The 25,582-nt window shown below is 38.2% G+C and overlaps 2 protein-coding genes across 2 annotated transcripts; both read right to left on the bottom strand.

The window, feature by feature from the left end:
• Positions 1-287: 287 nt before the first annotated feature.
• On the bottom strand, positions 288-6,736 carry LOC134741884 (ovochymase-1-like). Its single transcript, XM_063674777.1, has 5 exons — positions 5,523-6,736; positions 4,997-5,215; positions 4,371-4,541; positions 2,337-2,498; positions 288-910 (listed from the first exon to the last, which is right to left on the bottom strand). Exons 1-5 carry the CDS (start codon positions 5,523-5,525, stop codon positions 299-301), a joined length of 1,167 nt encoding a protein of 388 aa, XP_063530847.1. The 5' UTR covers positions 5,526-6,736; the 3' UTR covers positions 288-298.
• A 14,114-nt stretch (positions 6,737-20,850) lies between these two features.
• On the bottom strand, positions 20,851-25,136 carry LOC134741596 (uncharacterized). The gene is made up of 2 exons (XM_063674434.1): positions 24,134-25,136; positions 20,851-21,049 (listed from the first exon to the last, which is right to left on the bottom strand). Exons 1-2 carry the CDS (start codon positions 25,052-25,054, stop codon positions 21,029-21,031), a joined length of 942 nt encoding a protein of 313 aa, XP_063530504.1. The 5' UTR covers positions 25,055-25,136; the 3' UTR covers positions 20,851-21,028.
• Between the last annotated feature and the right edge of the window lie 446 nt (positions 25,137-25,582).

The raw sequence follows: 25,582 nt of genomic DNA on the forward strand, positions 1-25,582 counted from the left end.
TATTCAGCATTTTTTATTGGTTTCCAGGAACATAATATCTGATGACTTTTATTAATTAGTTAGAGAGACAGGATAACGCAGAGGTGTTAAGAAGAGTAAGTCAAAGGAGAGCTATCCTGAACACCAAGTAATGCCAAGAATTTGTAAATCGTGTCAGACTTCGGTTAGGTATATATTTCATTCATTCTGATATTTCGGTATAAAAAGATTTGGAACCCTTTTCAAATTTTATTAAATTCCAGTAGGTAATCACAAAAAAGATTCACAAATGAGTCTATATTGAAATAGATGCATACAATTATGACAAAATAAGTATAGAGACATAGCAAACAAGACTCTGGAATAAGGCTAGGTTGACGTTGTCAGCGCTCGCGAGGCTTCGCGTTCCGCTGCGACGCTCCGGCGTGTCTTCGTCGACGGGTGCGCTTTTCGCTTCTACGCTTACCGTTCTATTCAGTACATCCGTCTCCTCATCGTTCACCTTGCGTCCATCTCGCTCATTTGGCCACGACTTAGAAGACGTATCCGGGATAATTGTGCTTGTAGAAATGGTCGTGAGAGTAGTCAATGACGAGGTGGAGAGAGAATAAGTTTCCGTAGACTCCATTCGCTCGATCGTTTTGGTGGGCTCCGACGGTGTAGTCGCTTCTGATGAAGGTGATTCGGTCGTTGCAGGTTCCGTTGGGGTTGTTTCTGTTAATTGGGTTGGTGTGGGTGGAGCATCCTTTTGAATCACGGAGCAAACGTGCTGGCAATGCTCTTTGCCGCATTTCTCATCAATACCACAATCCAGAAACTGTTTCCTTGGTGACAGGAGCTGATACAAGTGGGGCGCTTTGCAGTCATCCTTAATGTAGGTTTGCAGCGCAATCACGTCGTTGTCGCATATGAGAGGTCCGCCGTTGTTGCCCTGTATAACGTAAGACGCATTAAAATATGTTAGTGATAAAAATATGGCTAAATAACGGAAGTTTTGAAAATAATTTTCCTATACACCTGCCTGCAAAAAGGCCTTTCCAAATTTAGGCCAACCTTACTGTCACGTCTGAACATATCGATACGGACAAAGTGCCAAAAGTATGTATACACTACCTTATTGCCCATATAGTTATTAAGGTAGTGTATACATATTTTTGGGCACTTTGTCCATATCCATCGATATTTTCAGACGTGACTGTACAAACAAATATTTCGTATTTTTACTTTGAACCTTATCGTATAGTAAATCGTTTGAAAAAACAATGAAACAAAAGTAATACTACTTTATTTGGCTTTTGAGAGGTTCTAATTAGATTAAGACGGAGAGTACCTACTTACAGATGTAGTGCATAATTAGCCTCATGCATGAAGTTTATATTTGAACGAAATATGTTTTATTCGGATGTTTGTTACCGTTATATCATGTTACAAGTTACAAATGTATTTCCGTTTTTAAATTACCATTTAATTACTTAAAATTATAAATAAAAAGTACAAAAATTTGCCCGCGAAAAGCTAGTGAGCGAAACGCTCGAAACGCCACGTGACTTCACGCGTTCGACAGATTAGTGTCATTAGTAGCAAACGTCAGTTGGGCCGCCCAACGTGTGACGTCATCACGCTCTGTCGAATTCGCGCCAAAAATTATGAGCGTTTCAACGGCTCAAAAAATTTCAACATTTTAAATATTTTTTAATAAAATAATGTTAAGGTTTAGAAAAGTATTTTTATCATTTCCGGTGTTCCAACGATATAAATTATAAATCCAAAAATAAAAATAAATTCATGCATGGAGCTAATTGTTTTCCTTCGTATTTTCTCGGAAACGTTCGTATTTGTCATGCTACTCAGTCAACATCGGTACTTTTTGTACCGAGACTGACTGAAATAGCAAGACACGTTTACCGTGAAAATACGATGGAAAATAATTATGCACATTGTACATTGTAATGCTCATTGGGCTTTAAGAGGTTAAATAGTCATCAAATTTGGAAAACATATTTGTAGGGAAAGCAACAAGAAGGTATAGAGGGAAATTCTGGGAACACAATGACTAAACATATTATACTTAATGTGTGTGTTAAATTTCAAGCACGTAGCTGTAGTACTTCAAAAGTTACAAGTAAGTGAAATTATGTCAAACCGCGGACTCTCGCCAATACATGCCCGTATTGAGCGGTGACTGGGTGTTCAAAGTCCCCGTAGGTAAAGGGTAGACATGACTACTTACTTTCAATATCCAAACAAAGTTACGAAGTCAAAAATTGTGTTCCAATCATTTCCCTCTAACTTTTTTTGAGCATTCGTTGTCTGGCCTATTTATAAATATATATTACGTTGCCACATGGATAACTTACTTGACAAAAGTCCGTAGACGGCGGTATTCCGTCGCTGGTGATCTGGTCGGCCGCACACGTCATGGCCCCCCGAACGAAGTGCTCCCCGCAGTTGTCGGCCGAGGGGGGCAGCATTTCCACGAACAAACGGGTCAGTACTCGGACGTCTGTGCCGCTCTTTTTCTGTTAGCATTTTTTTCATGTAATTTCATATACAGTGTGAAAAAAATTAATGGACCCTGGAGGGAAAGTACCTTAAAACCTTAAGTTAGCTCCTTTTACTTAAAGGAAACATTCTTTTATTTTTTTAAATAAATAAAACTGCATTCACAGATGTTATTAGGGTTCCGTACCCAAAGGGTAAAAACGGGACCCTATTACTAAGACTCCGCTGTCCGTCTGTCCGTCCGTCTGTCCGTCTGTCTGTCTGTCACCAGCCTGTATCTCATGAACCGTGATAGCTAGACAGTTGAAATTTTCATAGATGATGTATTTCTGTTGCCGCTATAACAACAAATACTAAAAACAGAATAAAATAAATATTTAAGTGGGGCTCCCATACAACAAACGTGATTTTTTATACCATTTTTTGCGTCATGGTACGAAACCCTTCGTGCGCGAGTCCGACTCGCACTTGGCCGGTTTTTTTTATTAGCTGATGCCGCGTGACGGTCAGGGAAGCCGGTGATGATATAGCCACTGATGTCGAGGCGGTGGGCGGCGCGTGCGCCGATAGCACGGCTGGCGCTGGCGTGATTGCCGTAGGTGTGGCGTACGGCGTACGCGGCTGGTGCCGAGCTGAGCGAGACCGGTAAGTCAGTTGCTGAAGGCGTAAACGGAAGGCCCCGTACGAGTACGGCCCGGTAAAGGAACAGCTAGTGACCTACTTGTAGAAGCGACACACTCAGAATCTGAGCGGGTTGCTTGGATTCGACTCCCATCGTAGCAATTAGGAGTCGCCTGTCTTCCGCAATACCGTTGACAAGGAAATACATCTCGAGCCTGTCCACGAATGATGCCCATTGACCGTTTCTGTCATCGGAATCTTTTATTTTCCTGACCGAAATATTTTGGCCACATTTTTGTGTATTTATCTTTATCTACTCGTCGCCACTGTTATCTTTGGGGAATATTAGCTCGAATATACTAATAACACAACAGCTTACAGGATCGTCTATTTATTCATTGACATATATAATATTTGAATAGACGTACCTAACAGTACTTCTAAATAGTTCTGTAGCCGGAGGTCGCATTCACTACATATATAAATATTATAGGACATTCTTACACAGATTGACTAAGTCCCACGGTAAGCCCAAGGAGGCTTGTGTTATGGGTACTCAGACAACGATATATATATAATATAATATTTAAATACTTAAATACATAGAAAACACCCATGACTCATCAGGAACAAATATCTGTGCACATCACACAAATAAATGCCCTTACCGGGATTCGAACCCAGGACCATCGGCTTCACAGGCAGGGTCACTACCCACTAGGCCAGACCGGCCCAAATCGGTCGGTGTATATGTATATAAAAATATAATATAAATAACCCAACTAGTTAGATTTTACCCAATTTTGTATTAATGTTTAATGTTTAAATTATAGCGAATTTTGTTTAAGGGTTTATAATATAGAAATATTACTAGAAATATAATATTTATTCTAATTAAAATAGTCCGTTTTTTAAAATATAGACTACTTTCTGGACAACAAATTGATAACGGAATGAAAATAAAAACCTTGAGGCACGTAATTCTGAGTAGAAATAATTATAAAAAAATCCCAAATTTAGATAAAAGTAAAGTACACATCTATAAATAAAATGGCTTAGCTAATACTCCTTCTTCTGATGGAGTCTAAAGTTTTATAATATAAATGGCGCTAGCATAGGTTTAACTTATATCTAATTTGGCTTAAAGGGCCAGGCCAGAAAATTCAAAAATAAAATACAAGAATTTGACAATTCGTAGGACTGACAGCAAAACTTATGCTGGCGCCATCTGTAAAATACTACTACCGGCCAACCCCATTGCGACTTACTTTATAAATGAGTATGTGGCAGAGTTTATCAGCAGCCTCCTGTTTCGTAGAGAGCTGTGTGAATTGAATAGCGTTAGAGGGCACAATAGGCTGCAGCGTCTTCAATAAGCAGATATCCGTGAGCCACCATTGGTTGCTGTCATGTTCGGAAGGTTGAGTGATTTGGATGACCTGCAAACATTGAGCAGAGTTAGAACTTCAAAATGAAATAGGTGAATTCCAAGTTTGTCATAATGGATTTAAAAAAAATAGTTTATTACTCCGGTTTAGGTTTTACAGATTGATTCAACATAGCTGGCGTATAGAAATAATCGATATAGTATAGGCTTATGTCGATTACTTTACTATGTACACCTATGTTTACCTATGTTTACCTTTGTTTACCTGTGTCATTACATCTTAATTGTTGTCAAGATGTTTATGACAGTGAAACATGTATATGAAACAGTTTTTAAGTCAAGTAAGTTAACACATTCACTGCCCCAACGGACATGTGCGTTCACCGTCATACAAGTTTGTTCCTAGACCACGCCCCCTGGCAGTGAATGCGTTAAGTACTAAAAGATCACTCATATATAAATATCGTAATCAAAAACCTGCAAAAATACTAGAATCTAAAACGTTACCTCGTGTTCCTGCTCGTCCTCATCTTCATTCAACGGAAATTTATGGTCGATGACCGTAGCACCGAGTCTGGCCAGCATTGTCTTGCTGAGAGGATCTTTGGAGATGGTGGACTCGGGCGAAGACGATATCAAAAAGCTAGGCCGGACGAGCACGGCGCCTTGTAGAAACCTGCCCCCTCCCAGGCCCAGGATTGTTTCATCTTGATAGTATATGAATGCCTAAAACGTTACATACATAGGAAACAGTGAAATCAATGTATTTATGTATATAGTATTTGTTGAACCTTTGGAATAACTGTATGTCAAACCCAAAAATGTCATGCACACGCCAATATCTGGCATAAGCTAGCAAATATAAACGGTATTGGAAACGTTGAAGATTCTTGGCGCCGCCACGGGCACGACTTCTTACGAAGTCTTTAGCTTCTTGATGTTCAAAAGATTAAATAATATTCCAAAATGACAAATTATATCTGTCAAATTTGTATTTAATTAGGAAATCAGTACGATAAGATTAAAGACATACCATAAATGGATATGTGCCGCGTTTGATTTCATCTTCAGCGAAAGCTCCCACTATCAAATATATAACTGAAATACATTTTGTTATGTTAATTATACACGTTTATATTTATTTACTACACGAAAATAGTATACATAACGTGACTTACCACAAGAAAAAATAGTAACAAGTTTACTTTTCATATTTTCTATATCATCCACAAAATATAGACTGACGTTTAAAATATTCCGACGCAATTGACAGCGGATTTATAAGAAGAATACCGTTCCTTTTATTTTTCAATTTTCCTACTGGCCTAATGGTTCGGATTAAAAAGCAGGCTATGTCAACCTCTTTGGAGTGCTTAATATAATTTACAAACTGAAATTACTCTTTTACCTCTTGTCGTCGTAAAAAGGGAATTAGTCTAGTCACGTCCCTTTATTTTTCTCCGCTATCTCTGACAAAGTTGCGCCAACTTCACTCGAAGGCATTAATCAGAATCGCAACCAAGCCAAGATGTATTATCCCCAATAAAGCGAAAAGAATGAGTTTGCAAATTTAAAACGCGTGTTACAGATAACGGAGCGGGATAAATCCCGGTAACATCTAATTATTCACGTAGGGGCTTCCTAAGTGGGTATTAACGGACTTGAAGCGTCTTTTTTCTGATAAATGCAGTGGAATATAAAGAGCGTGGTTTATTTTTAAAATTTATTGTAAACTGAAACACGGCATGGGCGGGCGCGGAAACGGTTTCACTCCGCATCTTCTGCGTCTTAAAATAAGGCAAATACGTTTTACATTTGGAGAAAGATTTATATCAGGATTTATCTTTTGAATTACTTAATCTTTTTAAGCATCAAGCTGTTTGTCATTGATTAAGTATTAGTAACCCATTATTGTGAAAGTTACTGGTTACTGCTAATAAAGTTACTTAGTACAATAACAATGTGAAATCACCCACAAATGGATGGAAAGATTGCAGTCGAACCGCTGATGTGGCGAAGGCAGAACGACTTGCTCAGGAAGTTATTACACGTCCAGTTTACGGAGAACCCTCTTAATACTTCCCGTTTCTCCTCATTGGGTTTATTTGCCGCTTAATTCTCGGGGTAGACGGTGTCTGTAAATATTGGCCGAGTTGTAACGACCCGAATGAACGAGATACGTGTTTTGGCGGCTTCCCGCAATTGCTTTGCACCGCCATTGACTAGGTGGGTTACCCTTCTATAATCTTTGTTTCGATTGACGATTACACATTATACTTACCTATGTTTAATGGTCTCCTGGAAAGAAACTATTGTCACTAGTTAAATCGTTACTAAAGCAGAAGGGATACCTCTACGTGTGGGTCAGATACTCTAAAAGTATACAATTCACGTTCGGAAAGACGACAATTCTAAAGTGCACTTAATTAATACCGAACGAGATTTAAAGAAATTGCTATAAATTGGTGTATTTTCAATTTATCGTATAATTATGTCACTTGCTCTACGTTTTTAGGTTTCCGTACCCAAAGGGTAAAAACGGGACCCTATTATTAAGACTCCGCTGTCCGTCTGTCCGTCTGTCACCAGGCTGTATCTTATGAACCGTGATAGCTAGACAGTTGAAATTTTCACAGATGATGTATTTCTGTTGCCGCTATAACAACAAATACTAAAAACAGAATAATATAAATATTTAAGTGGGGCTACCATACAACAAACGTGATTTTTTGCTGTTTTTTTTTCGTAATGGTACGGAACGCTTCGTGCGCGCCCGACTCGCACTTGGCCGGTTTTTGCTTTTGTTATTATTGTTTAATATTAACATTAAGCGAACTTGCTTAAGTTTGACGACCACTGACCGGCCCACCTGGGCTGTCTTTTGTTTTGCGCTCGGTCTTATCGCCAACTGCATTTATTACCTTTTGTTTACGCCTCGCTCACTGTTCACTGCTTATCTCTTTTCTTCATATTCATTAAATATTGCCTGTAATCATTTATTCTTTCGCACTTATTACAACGACCTTATAGCTTGTAATAACTGTAAGATTGACTCGCAAGCACTTAGTATTTTTTTCATAATGCCGTTGTTTTGTCTATATTGGATGATGCAGTATTATATTTACTTCTATTTTTACTCAAATTTAGACATAAAATTAATCTCAAATGGGTAGTACAGCAATAGATAAACATCCTTGTATTTATTATCAGAACGTTAGGGGGTTGAGGTCAAAAACTTTTACATTTTACCGTTATTTTCCACTTGACGATCATAATATAAATTCGTAGATTAGTGTAAAAATAATTTATATTGTAATTTAATATTATGAAATAAATAAATCTAAATCTATAGCGACAAAAGTGGGACCTTCGACTAGACTTCAACACTTATAAAAATAAATCCTAGTCACTACATTTCAGATTTTTACGATTCTCAATGTGACCAAACAGGATAGTCATTACCGAAGTTAGTACAGATCCAGGTACTCATTGTCTAGTTATCGCAGCAGGGATATATCTCAAAGATTACCGGCCGCATCGTGACATGTGGGCCAGTACAAGCTTGACGTCCGGTTACTTATCGTCACCACGGAACTCCGGGTCAAGCTTAAAGTTGTATAAGCTCACAGAATAGTACAGAACGCTTTACGAGTAGAGACTAGCCATAAAACCCCTCGTCTGATCGAAGACAGACACACGTTAGGCGATATAGCAACTACGTTTGTGGCCAAATCTCATTTTATGCAGTAAATTGTCGATTACTTTGTCGTTCTAGGTTTGTTTTCGATGCTGCGACCAAACGTCTCAACGCAAGAGGATTTAAAGCTTTATATTAGTTTGGAAACATTTCAGATAGGTACAATGAGCTGCGAAATTGCATGGAGAAGTTATGAATGAATTCATTGATAAAGTCGCCATGCACTTTTGACATAGAAGGATTTGCCATATTTGTAGCATGCCACGATGGTAGTGACAAAACGACATTGCTAGGGTGCAAATTATTCACTTGCAAAAAATGAGTATATTTTAAAGGCCTGCCTCACTACCGCGCAGTTTAAATTTTCCTTCTCCATCTTCCGAATTGCATGTGCATTGACGTCGGTGCATCAGTGTATCAAATTTTTTTTGACTATGTACAATATTTTGAGAATATGCATTTAATAAGTTTCTGAGTAAAATGCCTAAGATGAACATAGAGACAGAGATAGCTTATGCTATTGATATTTCTGTACAGAACGTTAAGAAGGTAAAATAAACATCACCTAACAAAACAAACTTACCTACTTACATTCAATGTGCCAGCAAGTCTGAGCTTTTATTTTATTTAATTTATTAAGTACAGCCACATCGTATGTATTACATAATGTTGCATTACAATTGTGTCAAAGTACTTCATCTGATACAATACGACAATTAAGGAGTACATAGCGTTGACTAAGTATAATACTGGGAACGAGATCTTAAACCAGGGGTCGGCAACCTTTTAGCAGCCAAGGGCCACATAGCGATTAGCAAAATTACAGCGGGCCCGCACACTGTTAATAATTCGTGAATTTATTAGACAAAATGTACTACATTGTCGTTTGTCGAAAAGGACTATTTTTAATATACATTTTTAATATTTTTATGCAAAGTGCCGAAATTCAGAGTGCGTTCGAAGCGCGCTCTTACATGCAGGGCGTCCCTCACATTCAAAGGTCGGGCGAAGCCCGACATTCATCGCGCTTGGCGCGCTCTTACATGCAGGGCGCCTGCGGCGTCCCTTACAGTTATTCAGCGCCCTTTGCGCGCTCTCACATACAGGGCGCCTGCGGCGCCCCTCACACTTAAAGGTCGGGCGAAGCCCGACATTCAGCGAACCCTTTACACTTAAAGGTCGGGCGAAACCCCACATTCAGCGCTCTTACATTGCGATAGGCAGACACTCATATTGGCACGTCTGTGCATATTGAGTGATCAGCACACAAAACAGCATTGAGTGTGTGCACATTTAATGTAGATCTTGTGATTCTTGTGATAATGGGTCCCAACTCCAAAAAAAATATATTGAAATGAAAGACTTTTCTTTTTCACTCGATCACTTTAGTGACGTAGGACTGATGTAACCCGGAGGCTCGAGGGCCGCAAGCGAGCGGTTCGCGGGCCGCCGGTTGCCGACCCCTGTCTTAAACTATACATAAAAAGAAACTAATATATACACTATTTACAATTTTACGGCAATCCTTAAACAAATAAATACAAATACTAATGTTACTACTACTATTTTCGTTTCAGCAATATCTTAGCTGAGCTTCGCCGGAACCGCTCGTCTCGGCCACCGACGAAAACCGGGTGTAATTACATTCAAATTTCAACGGTTTTTACTTCTATTCTAAACTTCATAACAGCGACATTAGGGTTCTTTGAAATATACCAAGTATTTGATAACTCTTACACTCTTAATGCTTTTTTCCTTCAGAGACGTTGAGACGTCGCAAGCCGTTTGTCGCCCCGCGGGACGCATCTAGTCTGAATAGCTGAAGTCGGCAACGTTTAAATTTTATTTCAGAGCGCGCTTAATATGACTATTGGCTGTGTCGGGAGCCTGCATGGACAATAGAAAAGAATTGAACTGGTTAGCGGAAATTGTAGGAATAGGTATTCACTGAAAACTTATTTAACACATTCACTGCCAGAGACTCGCTAGATGTGTGATTCGTGTTATCGAGTATGCTCGTAACTCGTAGCTCGCACTGGCAGTGACTGTTAACATAATACAACCAAAACAACCATCTTAAATATATAAGTGTGTCAAGTGATAACTTTTTGATAGTAGTAGAGTAAGTGTCATTTCCATACAATTTATAACTCTCACAAAATTGTATTGAAATGACATATGTCAGCGTACCCTTCCTCTTTGAAAAATACTATACATATAAGCCAACAAGTACCCCTCCTATCGACTTACTTATGGTCAGCGAACGCATTAATACCTAATAAATTTATTATTGAAATATGTTTGTGAGCAAGGAGCAAATTTTATTTTCCCGTCCATTTTAACACAAAAATATTAAGCATGAGACAGTTCGGTGTGCAAATTTGCACCTCCAACAGCACAAAATAGGTATCTTCAGCTCCGCCATCGCCGAAAACTGATATGAATATTAAACGCTCGAAGAATTATAAGATTTATACGACGATTCTAAAGTTGGGCGGACCTCGCGCACTTAAATGAATGTTTAACATTATCTCCGGAGTTTTATGGGTGTTAAGCCTCTTAAAGAACTTGCGAAGAAACTTTAATAGAGAGAGGATCTCGGGCGATTAATTCGGGAAGGTACGGGAATTCTAAATGAAAAGGGTGACGGTTCAATCAATGCAGTAACTGGGGGGAACTGTGCTCGTTTGTTTCTACTCATAATGAAAACAAGATCATTAGAACTTGAGCAATTGTAAAAGACTAAAATATTCCTTATATGTTTTCAAGACACTTTTTATTTGACAGAGTAAGTTTATATAGCATATTTAGTTTATAAACACGTATAATACACACACACAGACACATAATATATCAATATACATGCACAACACATCCACGCACGTAGGGCCAAGGCGGAAATAGTGGCTTAGCTCGAACAGTGGCTCAGTGTCCCAAATATTGCCTCTCTCGTGTTGAAATTAGGGAGTGAGCCACTATACCTGGCCTTTCTCTACCGAGCCACTGTTCCCTTCTTGATCCTATAGCCATAGAGTAACTTATACTAGAGCGGTACTGTCATAGTAAATTTTGTAACCCCAGTAAATTCACTGTCATCTGTCGACACACTTTGAAACTAAAAATGAAGATTTATAAAAATACGATAGAATGTATTTAAATATAGATAAATGAATTTTTTTATTTGCATTAATTATTTTTATGATTTTGACCCATGTTCTTTCACTGATATGCGTTAAAATTGTTAAATAACAAACGAAATCGTCAACGCCATCTATACGACTGTAGGCCAAAACTAGTAGCGACCTCTGAACGAGAATCAAATTTTCTTGATTTTCGAGGCACGTTTTTTCCTTAGACTGTATTCATCTATTACGGAGTTATATCTATCTTTGCTATAACTAAACTGATAACGATTTTTGTAGATTTTCATTTACAAAACTTACCTAAAGCTTGGAAGAAGGAAGGAAGTTTGTAAAATTACATGCGAATAAATTAAATGACATAATTAGCTTAAGACGGTTCCCTGAGCCTGAAGGCGAAATATCTCCTTATATGATCATATTTTTCTAAGAGATGTTGATATTCGTAGACGTGGAAAAAAATATATGTATTTCTTGATTATATTATCTCGAATAACATAGCTTCCGATACACGAATTATGACACTTCGCTTGATACAATTAATTCCCAAAGTAACCTCTAACTAGGACTTTTAATCCAACTTTACTCGGTTATTTATTATGTGACACTATAAACAAAAAAAAGAAGAAAAACAATCTTAACTTACATAGTAATTTGATAGCTTTCGAATTTCGATATTGTAAGGCAATATTTTTAAAATAAATAAAAATCGACAAAATTCGATCAAAATTGACACTTGGCGCGCATTGTCTTTCCCGTTGCGAAATGTGACAGTGATAGCGGCAAACCGATGGAACGGCCTTAAGGTCTGTGTCATAGTAGATATCCATCACTTTCATTTTATTCCATTGAATACGTGCGGCATAAGGTACAGTCGCCAACTCGCCATCATATAAATCGGAGCGGCCGAGGTGTTCACATATCCACCAATCCTCTATTACCCCGAAATAAATATCATATACGAAGGAAAAAAATACCAAAGCCTCCAGTGTCCAGAGCTGGAACCGAACCAGCGTCCCCCGTTTACCGGACAGGTGCCTAAACCACTCGGCTATCCGGCCACGGTGGCATGGGTCGAAAATTTCATAGGAAGTAATTTAATTTGTTCTTAGAGTATTAATGGCAGCGCCATCTCTCTTCGCTAGCCCGTAATCACATGAGTTTGATTCGGTTAGAAGGTCGAACCATACTGTTCTACCTTAGAGATGGCTAGGGGGCGCCACAAGCCTTCAGTAAATTGTCACATTATGTCATATATACTTGGAAATTTCGACCCCATGCCACCATGGCCGGATAGCCGAGTGGTTCAGGCACCAGCCCGGTAAACGGGGGACACTGGTTCGTTTCCAGCTCTGGACACTGTGGAGGCTTTGGTCATTTTTTCCTTCGTATATGATATTTATTTCGGTTTATATAGTTGGTCAAGCAAATCTTGTCAGTAGAAAAGGCGCGAAATTCAATTTTTTTATTGGACGATATACCTTCGCGCCTACTTTTTTAAATTTGCCGCCTTTTTCTACTGACAAGATTTGCTTGACCACCTATAGTTTAAAATAGTAGTGTGTCTACTTGAAAGAAACACAAATAAAATTTAATAATAATAATTTGTTCTTAGAGTATAGCCTCTGTTATCAATTGTTTACCATATATGAATTGCTTAATACGCTTCAACATATTTGACGCTTCAAGATATTAAAGTGCATGTTCAGATATTTTTGACCACCTTGGTCGCTCCGATATTTCTGATGGCGATTGTACTGACTGTACATAACAATTTAGATTACGGACAGTGAAAATCCAATGATTCTAGAAAAAAAACCACCCAATTATGAAACAATAGTGTTCCGGTGATGACCGGGAATCAGTCTGATTGGCGAAGCGTCATTGTTTGCCAGCTTCATTCTCCAATACCGCCCTTTTGTCCTGCATTTCATTGAATTTGATTTACGTACCAATTTTTATAGGCTTCGGTTTTTATTAACTGACCTCGGTGCCGGTGTAAACTTAATTGAATCCAGCAACAAAGGGGTCCAGTTGAAAAGAGCGTCCAGCGGTGTGCGATGAAGATTATCCTCTACGTAGATTTTTCGGAATATGCATGGGTTTTGAGTTACAAGATTTTTGCTCAGCGGTCGGACTTCATGTTGTCCTCAAATAGTTATTGCTTTTGAAAATTCTGTATTGTTAGTAATTTGATATTCCAATGAATATCAAATTTACTTCCATTGAATTTAGGATTCTATGAAATTAATATTGGAATTTGCGACTGCAAACTATTTGTGTTATGAATTACATATATTATTTATCAATGGGTAGCTTTTTTTAATATAAGTTAGTACCTAAGGAAAAAACACAACTTTGTACCCGCATGTTTGCTCATTTTATGGATTTTGTATCCGAAGAGTGACATTTACTAAGTATCGTCTGTCTGTCTGTCTACCAGCAGGGCGTAAGTATCTCATTAAGAGGAGACTAATAGTAATAATTAATTTGAATTTTTACACGTTCTATTTAATGTAAAATGCCATTAATTTTTTTTTAAACTTCATTGCTTATCAAAAAAGGTACAAATGGCGGACTTAATGCCTCATGGCGTTCTCTACTACTCAACCCTATAATTGATCCAACAGGAAATTCACGCCGAAACCAGATTATACGTGCAACAGCAGACTTTGGAGTCTGCTGGGTTTGGTTAGATTGGTTAATAGCAGAAGACCTACCGCAAAAATCGAAAATCGAAATCATCTACCTCTCTTACTTGCATTCGTACGATAAAAAGACAGACAAGAAAATTTCAAGGTTTTCTGAATTAGCAGGTAGGATTGAATTGAGGTAAGAGGTCAGACCACGAGTCAAGAATATCTACCATTCTCTGATAACTTAAACAAAAGAAGTCCCTGTACGTGTGACAGTTACTTTAGGATGCGAACTTTAGGAATAATCCCCGGGTAGCAGATAGTTTTGGAGCGTTGTTTCTTCTATCTAAATGTAAAAACTCAGCTCCGCCACGCTGCGCCACGACCGCCAAGCCGCTAAGCTTGTTATTATGATTGTACGATTGAGAGATACGGAATCAAATCAGCGGGAAACAATGGGGTGCAATTAAAGGGGTCTTGAAGACTGTGTAACGTATACACAGAAATTAAGCAGGGGATTTTTTGACTGCAGTCTGAAACTGATTTAGGTGTATGAATGCGTAATAAACCTGGGGCCCTATTCGAGATGCACAACTGTCAGTTTCGGCTTCAACATCAGTTCAACAGTGGAATGAATCATTTGTTCATCAACTGTGGAAAGTATCATTTGGTACAACCAAAACTCATTCATTGAAAAAATTATGCAACAAAAATCAACTTTGTTTTCTTACTACTATACGGTTTAAAATGGCTCTGAACTCTGCGTGGTTCGGTTTGGTTTCGTTGTCACCTAACTGTGGATTGCTAATGTCAAATTTACCTATTCGACAACAACGATTTCTTCCATTCAACTGAAGTTCAACACGTAACGTCATTTAACGCATGTCGAATACCGCTCCAGTACGTGCTCATTTTAACTGCATGACAAAAACTTGCAGTAAGACATGACTGTGTAAAGGCAGTTACTTTGTACACTTCTTATTTTAATAATTAGCTTCTATCAAATTTATGATGACTTCGCAAATATCAAAAGTGTGTTCGTGACGTAGAGCATTCTCGTCATGGACGTTGTTCGGTAGTTGCTTTTAGTAAACTGATAGCTGGACTTTACAAAAAGCCACTTAGTCACGATTAGTATGGATTAAAGAATGGTCAAACGCGTTTCAAGACTTCATTAGCTGCATACTTCCGCGTTAATTAGCTTAATGATCTATCAATATATAACTCATTGCTCATTAATGTTATTTAAAGGATACCTTATCTTATGGTTTTCGGGGGCCCTTGCGGATGCACTTCGACCCATAGGGATCTTTTGTGCAGTTACCCCCTAGGAAAGATCCGTCCGCTACTCAAGAGCTTTTCCCACCATCTCCATGTGCCGGATGATGGAGCTCATGAGTAGCGTTTTGAATCCCTGTGGTTCCAGATAGCCTGTTCCAAAGTTCTTCATTCTTTGTATGGCGAGGGCGTGACATTCACACATCAGGTGTTCTACTGTCTCTTCCTCTTCGCCAGGCATACGACAATCGGTGTTGCCAGCGTGTCCCATCTTGGCCAGCGGGCGCAGCACGGTTCCATTTTTGTCATCTATCACTATGCCCGTCACTTTCGCACTTACATACATGTTAAAACGTGACAGGCATGGTGACAAGCCCCCGCAGGATTCCCTTGACCCCGTAATGCCCAGTAAACACTCCGTTATTACATGTATTTGGAGTTGTCGTTTGCTAAGTTTCCAAAGCTTTTTGCTCCAACCGGAGTCTACCCCTTGTATAAAGTGTAACTACCTAATATTGATAGCTTATTAAGCAGTAAACTAATGTGAAAGTGTGCTAGTAATGAAGAATTAAGTCAACACCCGACAGTCCAATGTGGCTGAATTAGACCTCCTGATTTTTTTAGAACAAACTAAACTAGATAGGCATCTAATCTTCATAGAATACTTATATGCTTAGCGTAACCCCCTCGCCGCCGTCTCCCTGACTATTCTAGAAGCCGTAGTGAATCGAATCGAATTAAAGCCGAACTCTCATTGTCAAGTCTAATTCAAACTCCGTTTGAATACGTTCTGTTTACTTCTTTGCCCCTTTGTTTCAGCCGTAACGAGCAGAAAAAGGGCCCATTCAGAACATCCCAACCTAATTACCCGACCCCGGGAACAAAAGAGGGTTTGTAATTAACGATATTATGTCAAATAATTTGTTTGAGTCGACGTCTTACTTCGGATCGGATTTGCGTTTGTTTTTATAAAGAAAAGCTGTTTAAGATTGAGAAATTGTTTGATCAGGGTTAAAGATCGGAGCCAAGGGGAAAGAGTTAATTGTGTTGGATAACAATAAATTAATATAATTTAGGCGCAACAATGTCTTTGTGGGGAGTTCAAATATTTTGCGGAATTTTCTTGGATTAAAATATGTTTTTAACGTCAGATTTTTCTTACCATTATTGGCATATACTACATGCCTGCCTGATGCCTTTGTTGTTAACAACGAAAAGATTAGGAAACACCTGTAGGTAATACGTTAACACCCGTTTTTTTTTATACTACGTCGGTGACAAACAAGCATACGGCCCGCCTGATGTTAAGCAGTCTCTATAGCCTATGTACGTCTGCAACTCCAGAGGAGTTACATGCGCATTGCCGACCCTAACACTCCTCTCCCTCGAGCTCTGGCAACCTTACTCACCGGCAGGAACACAACACTATTAGTAGGGTCTAGTGTTATTTGGCTGCGGTTTTCTGTAAGGTGGAGGTACCTCCCCAGTTGGGCTCTGCTCTAGATCTGGAATGACATCCGCTGTCCTGTGTCCTACCACACAAAGCGAGATGTCATTCACAGTGCCCATACCTCTCTTTTGGACGTAGTTTAAGACATACCCGGGTCCTTTTGGACGTAGTTTAAGGACATACCCGGTTTCTTTCCCTTCCGGATTAGCGAGGTCCTATTGTACTTATCTATCTACATGTTTTTAACGATTTGTAAAGCGCAAGTGACACCTCGAGAGTTGCAAGCGTTCAATAAAAGGTAAACGATTATTATACCAAATTATATACGTTTATTACTATTCGAAAAAATAAACTCGTTCCCCTCAGCAATTAGCATCGATCTTTAACACCGATCAAACAATATTTCAATCTCAATATTTTTAAGAACGACTTTAAATATTCTCTTGGATTAATTGGATTTTTTTTGTCCTACATTACATATTCTTACAGTTAAAAAGGTATAATTAATAATAAAAACACTGATTCGCCCTACAAGGTGTTTGAGACGTTTTACGCCCAGCTGCAAAAGTGCATGGCCAGTTTATGATTTTTTATTTTATTGAATTTTTATTTATTTATTTTAAGTATTAACATTTATTTACATACAAGATATATACAGTGGTACTACGTAAACGAAATTAATAACTAGCTTGAATCTAAAATAGGCCCTTGAGGCATTGTACCAAGGATGCTGGCGGCATTTCCCCGCTGTATCGCAATGCTGATACGTTGTGCGAGAAAACCGCCAGCTCTTCGGTCACCAGTTACGTCAACATAGGAGTAAGTAATAAATTAATAATTTAATATTATAGGAGTGATAGGACACAGATTGACTAAGTCCCACGGTAAGCCCAAGGAGGCTTGTGTTATGGGTACTCAGACAACGATATATATAATATATAAATACTTAAACACATAGAAAACACCTATGGCTCAGGAACAAATATCTGTGCTCATCACACAAATAAATGCCCTTACCGGGATTTGAACCCAGGACCATCGGCTTCACAGGCAGAGTCACTAGTGTCACTACTCACTAGGCCAGACCGGTCGTCTGACCTAGATTCAATTCATACGTAGATTTAAATTTCCTGAATTATAGAATTAGATATTCTGCATCAACCGGAAAAAAATAAAATCAAGCCTCGATGAGGTACTTTTATATATTTTTTAATTAATAATATGATAAAAAAACACTGCACTCGCAATAAGTAAGTCAAGTACCAGGGTTTCCTATCCCCGCGCATTATCTTATAAGTGCATATTTTTTTTAAATAATAGCAACAAAAGACATTGGTAGAAAACAGTTTTTTTTTTATATTTTTGCTATGATTGGCCGATATTTTTACACATAAAATTACCAGTCTTTACTAGTAACTTACAATTTAGAACCAAATGTTATCATTGGGCTGTAGGTACAGTCGCCATCAGATATATCGGAGTTCCCGAGGTGCTCATAAATATCTGAACACGCCTCTATTGTCAAGGCGTTAGAGTGCGTGTTCAGATATTTTGAGCACCTCGGGCGCTCTGATATATCTGACGGCGACTGTACGAGTTGCGTGCATGTAATGTGACGTCATGTCCCATTAGCTTATGCCTCGTCAGCCGCCGAATATCTGCCGCGATCTGTCATGCTAGCACTGCACTTGTCATTACTATTAGTCACTATTAATTGGATTAATGCAATTAGCTGTCCTGCAATAATGTAGCGGCTAATCCAAATCTGTTTACATGATAACGTAATGGAAACGGGTTACTGGTAGGTTACAAATATGTTGAACAAAATTTATTTGTACTTGTATATTTTCACATCACCTATCCGGAAATGGGCTTTTTCTTCCCCGCTAGGAGGGATCAGTGACACTTTTCTTCCCTGCTGTCAGACGACGGGTATACTTCGTCAGCGAAAATGTCGTTTGCCTTAACATTTTTTGTAACTATTTTATACATACACCCTGTATACGAATAGATCTACTATCATCTAACGTCACAATTTTTACTTTTATAGAAACGATTAGCTAGTACAGCCTGGTGACAGACAAACGGACAGACGGACAGACGGACAGAGCGGAGTCTTAGTAATAGGGTCCCGTTTTTACCCTTTGGGTAATACGAAACCCTAAAAAACACCTGAATTTCGATAAACTGCGAAACCGTTTGTTGGCGAATGAAATACACCCGTTCTATATTTCTATATAATTCACTGCATCATTCAACATACTGTAGAATATATTATATATTGAAATAAGAGTATAAATTAATTAATTAGCTTTTATTTAATATATGTTTTTTACAGTTCGGTAGCCATGACAGTCGGCGCCGTCTATGTGTCAGAGCGGAAGAACGTTTCGTTTCACACAGAATACTACTTACTAAACTAAACTAATAATTAAATGACACTAGAACAACTATTTAACAATAAGCTCAATTTTTAAATGTTGTTGGATGGGCTGGGTTGCAGGTATCCATAGACTACGGTAATTAATTACCATCAAGCGGCCCGTGTGTTTGATTGTCACCGACGTGATATAAAAAATACTAATTGGACATACCTACATAGGTAAGAGATAGTCGCTTAGTACCCATACGAGTATAGTACAAGCTTTGCTTAGTTTAGGAACTAGGTCTATCTCTGTAAGATTTACCCCAAATATACAGGGTGTCCCTAGCAATTGGACACAGCCGATATATACATATGCATTAGTATATTTAGAACCAGTATACAAAGCATCATAACAACCGGTGTAGCGGTTACGAAGAAATTAACATGTTACAATTTTTTTACTTTGCAGTAGCCTGTATGTGTTAGAATAGAATAGAAATAATTTATTCGTTAGCACACACAAATAGAAAATTATACAAAACAGAAAAACATAAATAAAAAGTAATAATTGTTAGTTAGTAAGTAATGTTAGTATTAGTTTTGCATGTATCTCATTTCATTTCATTCAATGTAAGAACTGTAAGATAAGAGACTTACTTTAGTTTAGTTTAGACTTTTAGAGGATACCCCTAAACTTGTTATGTAGTAAATCTGTAGAGCGGTCACCACGATACAGGCCTAGCCTAGTGTGGGACCACTGAGCCTGTTGTAATTTTAAAATCTTTCTTTTAATAAACAACTTTTTATTTTTATTATTTTATTTATTTTTAAAAGAAAAAGTGCTACGAAATGAAATGAAACGAAATGTGTTAGTATTTTAGTTGGTCAGTAGCTCCTGAGGTAATAAATACTTTGAAACCTTCTTCGACCTTTTTGATTATCTGTTTTATTTATGTCACTAATAAGATTCTGACTTTTGACAAATGTCATCTTTGCCGCACATTTTCGAACAAATTGTCAAAAACACTGCCAATTATTAATACAGTGTAAAAGTATAAGGAACTCTTCAATTAAACGACAAGATCGAGCAATGACTGAATGTTTATTTTAGACGCAGGTAGACCTTACAAAAAGCCAATGCGCTGCATACCCACATACATAATATGACATCTTCCCTTTTTCAAAAACAAAAAAAAGAGAAAAAAATTATTCTAGTCTCATGCACATGCATTTTTTTTTTTGCATTTTAGATTTCGTATCAATATATTAACGACTTCTGAAATAAATTTAATTATTTTACAGTGTCTGTCAATAATAATAATATTAGTAATTGTACAATTTTAGTATTGTTTAAAATATATAATCAGAATAAGGGCATGTTAGGTTACAAACTTATCTTTTATTTTATTCTTTCAAATGGAAAGACAGACACCTATTTTGCGACACAATACAATAAATCTCAATCAATTTCCTCATCATTCATTCATGTCTGCATTAATGACACAAAAAATATGTCACTATTTAGTATTCAAAATATACAATAATGAACTACTCTCTATAATTATTTTATGTTATCATTATCTACAGAAAAACTATGTTGCAAATTTAACATTATTAAGGATTCGTTTTTGTTTTTACGTAACAGGTCATTTGAAACTCGACTAAATTGGTAATCAAAAAGGTTTACATTGCTGTGACATCCATATTGACATGTGTACTTACTAAATCATCAATAGGTATATACATATAGAATAGAATTGCAGTTTTTGTTTACTACATGGTAATTAAGCTTTAGCTATAGACTAATTTCATGTTACGACCAATAAGTCATTCACATTCATGCATAATTTGTTTTGTGTAATAATAACATAGTATATTATATTTTGATTATTTTTGTACATAGAAGTTGTTTGGGATGCGTTTCCCGTCCTCCGTGGAGCATTGACATGTGTTGTTAGATCCAGTTACCCCATCTATCTGGAGCCCTCACTATCCTGCCGGAACGAGTAACAATATTATTACCATTGGTTGATACCGTGTTGTTTGCAGAGCGCGGGGTGGTGTCTACAGCGCTTGATAACGGGGCCGGCATTACGTCATCTAAATCAAAGAATAAGTCCATATCAGGCGAGTCATTTCTGTGCGGCGAGTCGCTTATAATATGCCTACGATTTCTTATTATTTCGTTACCGTTTACTAACTTAATTTTATAACTGCGTGGGCCTAAAACTTTAGATATGGTTCCAGATGACCAACCTTTTTTATTTGGATCCAATAAAACTTTAACTTTATCCGCTACTGATAAAATAGGTAAGTTTTTCGCGTTACGATCGTAATAATTTTTCTGTATGTGCTTTTTATAAAGTAACTTATCTTTTACGTGATATTGAATTTTTGGTTTTAAGAGCTTTGGACACATGGGAATTATACTTCTCATTTTTCTACTTTGGAGTAGTTGAGCTGGCGATGCTAAGTCATTGGATAAAGGCGTATTTAAATATTCTAGAAGGCCTAGCCTGTAATCAGTGCGATGTTCACTTGTTTTAATTATAATATTTTTTACAGTTTGAACTGTCCGTTCTATCTGGCCGTTAGACTGTGCATATCTCGGAGACGACATTTTATGAGTGAATTGCCATTCATCAGCAAACTTTTTGAAACTCAAGGACGTGAACTGTGGTCCTCCATCTGACATCACTACGCTAGGTATCCCTTGGCGACAAAAAATATCCTTAAGGGATGATATAACATAATCAGACGTTGTTGACAACAACTTAGTAATTTCTATAAACTTGCTGTGATAGTCGACTAACAATAAATAGTCAACCCCTTGTATCTGAAACAAGTCCACGCCTATTTTCACCCACGGTTCATCTGGAATTTCATGTGGAATCAATTCTTCCTTTTGATTATGTCTTCTATGCGATAAACAAATATTACAATTATTAATTAAATTATCTATCTCATTAGTGATGCATGGCCAAAACATGATTTCTCTCGCTCGTAATTTACATTTTTCCTTGCCCATGTGCCCTATATGTAGTTTTGTTAACATATCCTTTCTTAGGGACCTGGGTATAACTATCCTATCCCCTTTCCAAACTAACCCTTGTGCCACAGTTAACTCATCCCTATACGTCCAATAAGGCCTTAGTACGTCTACTAAATCTTTTCTATCATCCGGCCACCCTTTTAAAATACATTTTCTTAACTGCACAAGTTCGTCGTCAGTGTCAGTTTGTTTTTGTAACGCGACAAACTGGTGGTCGGTGAAGTGGCGGTCGGCGACCACGGCCAGCGCTCGCTCCACAGCGCACACCTCGTCGTGCAGCGCCTCGCGGCCGGCATGCTCGACGCTCGCGCTCGGCTCGTATGCGCGCGACAGCGTGTCTGCTATATACAGATGTTTACCCGGCTTATATACCAATTTGAATGTATAACGCTGCAACCTTAATAACATTCTTTGTAGGCGAGATGGCGAGTCTACTATAGGCTTTTTAATTATACTAATTAATGGTTTGTGATCGGTTTCGATCGTAATATCCGATCTTCCATATATGTACGGATAAAATCGCTCACATGCAAACAAACAAGCATACAACTCCTTTTCAATTTGAGCGTATCGTTGCTCCGTTTTGGTTAACGATTTGGAAGCATAGCATACGGGTAGGTTATGTTGCATGAGACAACAGCCAAGACCGCTTTTACTCGCATCTACTGAAATAGTTATTGGCTGATTCATGCTATAATACTGTAACACTGGTCTTTTCATCAAGCATTCTTTAAGATCATTAAAGCATTTACTCTGAGAGTCATCCCAATGCCATTCAACTTCCTTTTTCAATAACTCTCTTAATGGTTGAGTCTTATCTGATAAGTTGGGTATAAACGTCCCTACGTACGTAATAAGCCCTAAAAATCTTTCAATATCTTTCCTATTTACGGGTGTAGGCATATTTTTTATTGCTGTTATGTGCGAGTCATCCGGACTCAGACCGTCCTTTGTTATGCGATGTCCTAAGTACTTTATCTCTTCCAAGCCAAACCGACATTTATTTCTATTAAGCTTAAGGTTCACTTTCACGCACCTCTCCAACACATTTTTCAACCGCTGGTCATGCTCCTCCTTAGTGCGGCCGTACACCAATAAATCATCTATGTACATACATACCCCTTCAATATCATCAAAATTTTCATATATCTTTTTGTGAAACACTTCGGACGCAGAACAGATTCCATATGGCATTCTTAAAAATTTGTATCTTCCAAACGGCGTATTAAATGTACAATACCTACTGGTATCATCTAGCCGCACCTGCCAGAAACCTGAGCTCGCGTCAAGGGTACTAAAGTACCGTGCCCCTGACAAATTGGACACAATTTCATCGATGGTTGGAAGCCGAAAGTGTTCCCGTTTTATGGCATTATTTAGCTCCTTAGGATCCAAACAAATTCGCAAATCTCCGTTTGATTTTTTAACTACCGTTATACTACTAACCCAGTCCGAAGGTCCCTCAACTTTAGCAATTATATCCTGAGCCTCCATCTCTAACAACTTATTTTTGACCGCATCCTTTATCGCAAATGGTAATTTTCTCGGTGCATGAATTACCGGTACCGCATCTGATTTTAATTGAATTTTATACTCGCCAGGAAGACAACCTATCCCATTAAAAACATCACTGAATTCCTTTATAAAATCTGGAACATTATCATTGGACTGCTCCACAGACATAACTCGCCTAACCAAATTTAACTCTTTACACGCATACCGTCCTAGTATCGGCGCGGAATCTAAATCAACAATTTTAAACTCTAATACATATAAATCATTCTTGTATCTGACCCGTAAGAAAATCTTTCCTATGACGTTAATACCAGCACCCGAGTATTCAGTAAGTTGTATTTGTTTTTAACAAATCCTTACTCGAAATACCTGATTTTATCAAATAACTTTTGGGGAGTATGTTAACCTCTGCCCCCGTATCTAATTTAAAACTCACAGGTACATTATTTATTTTTAATTCCGTGTTCCACTCCTCACAACAGTCACAACATTTATTTTTAATATTATTTACCTGGTCCTCAGACTCTTCCACCATGTACACCCTGCACATCCTGGCAAAGTGATTTGGTCTGGAACATTTCATGCAGCTCCTGCCATACGCCGGACAGTCGTATTTTTTGTGAACGCCGCCGCACTGGCCGCACCGTCCTCCGCGATGCGCGTACGGCGCGCGGTGCTGAGCGCCGGCCGGGCCCGCAGCGCCCGACGCGCCAGCGCGCCCCGCGCCAGGCACCCATCCGCGCCCGCGCCATCCTCGTCCGGAACTCATACTACGACTCGATTTTGCCTCGACTTTCGCACCTGACCGATTCAACTCGAACACTTCTTTGTTAGCTACCGCACACACTTCGCTACCTTTTAACTCGCTAGTGCACTCTCGTTTAATGTCCTCCGAATACATTTTCGACACGATAGCAGCCCGACATATTTCTAATGCTTTGTTTAGCGTTAGGTCGTCCTCGCGTAGCAACCGCTCCCTAATCGCTGCACTCACGATTCCGCATACGAGTCTATCTTTTATTAATCCGTCGTTTAAGTCACCAAACTCGCATGATTGAGCCAATTTTCTCAATTCAAAGACGTACTGGTCTATGGACTCATGTTCACCTTGTTGACGAGTGAAAAACCGATGACGCTCGACCGTTACATTTTTTTTCGCTTTAAAATGATTGTCGACTTGACCTATTAAGGCCGCTAATGTTGTACTTTTCGTCTTACTTTGTTCTATTATCTCACGGCATTGTTCCCCTACGACGTGTAAAAATATGTTCATTTGTATTTCTTCCGTTTTCTTATTAAGTTCGCATGCCTTAACGTATATTTGAAAACCATTCTTCCACTTCTCCCAAGATTCACACAAACTGCCAAACGCCATATTGGTTACATTTTCCTCAAACTTAAACGGCAACGGGGGAGTGAGAACCGATTCCATCTTGGGTTATTTTTCCGAATTTTCTTACTATCTTAACTTCTTTGTCTTCCGCCTTCTATATAATGCACTTTTTAACACTTTTTATCCCTTTAACCGACTGCGCCATGTAAAAGTATAAGGAACTCTTCAATTAAACGACAAGATCGAGCAATGACTGAATGTTTATTTTAGACGCAGGTAGACCTTACAAAAAGCCAATGCGCTGCATACCCACATACATAATATGACATACAGTATGTTTCTTTTTGTTGTCGATTATTGGAAATAACTTTTGTTTGATTTTTTTTTTTATTTTTTTTTTCGTTCTAAATAAAATAATATTCCATCTTGGGTTATTTTTCCGAATTTTCTTACTATCTTAACTTCTTTGTCTTCCGCCTTCTATATAATGCACTTTTTAACACTTTTTATCCCTTTAACCGACTGCGCCATGTAAAAGTATAAGGAACTCTTCAATTAAACGACAAGATCGAGCAATGACTGAATGTTTATTTTAGACGCAGGTAGACCTTACAAAAAGCCAATGCG

The sequence above is a fragment of the Cydia strobilella genome, chromosome 5 (genome assembly GCF_947568885.1).
Source record: "Cydia strobilella chromosome 5, ilCydStro3.1, whole genome shotgun sequence".
NCBI lineage: Eukaryota > Metazoa > Arthropoda > Insecta > Lepidoptera > Tortricidae > Cydia > Cydia strobilella.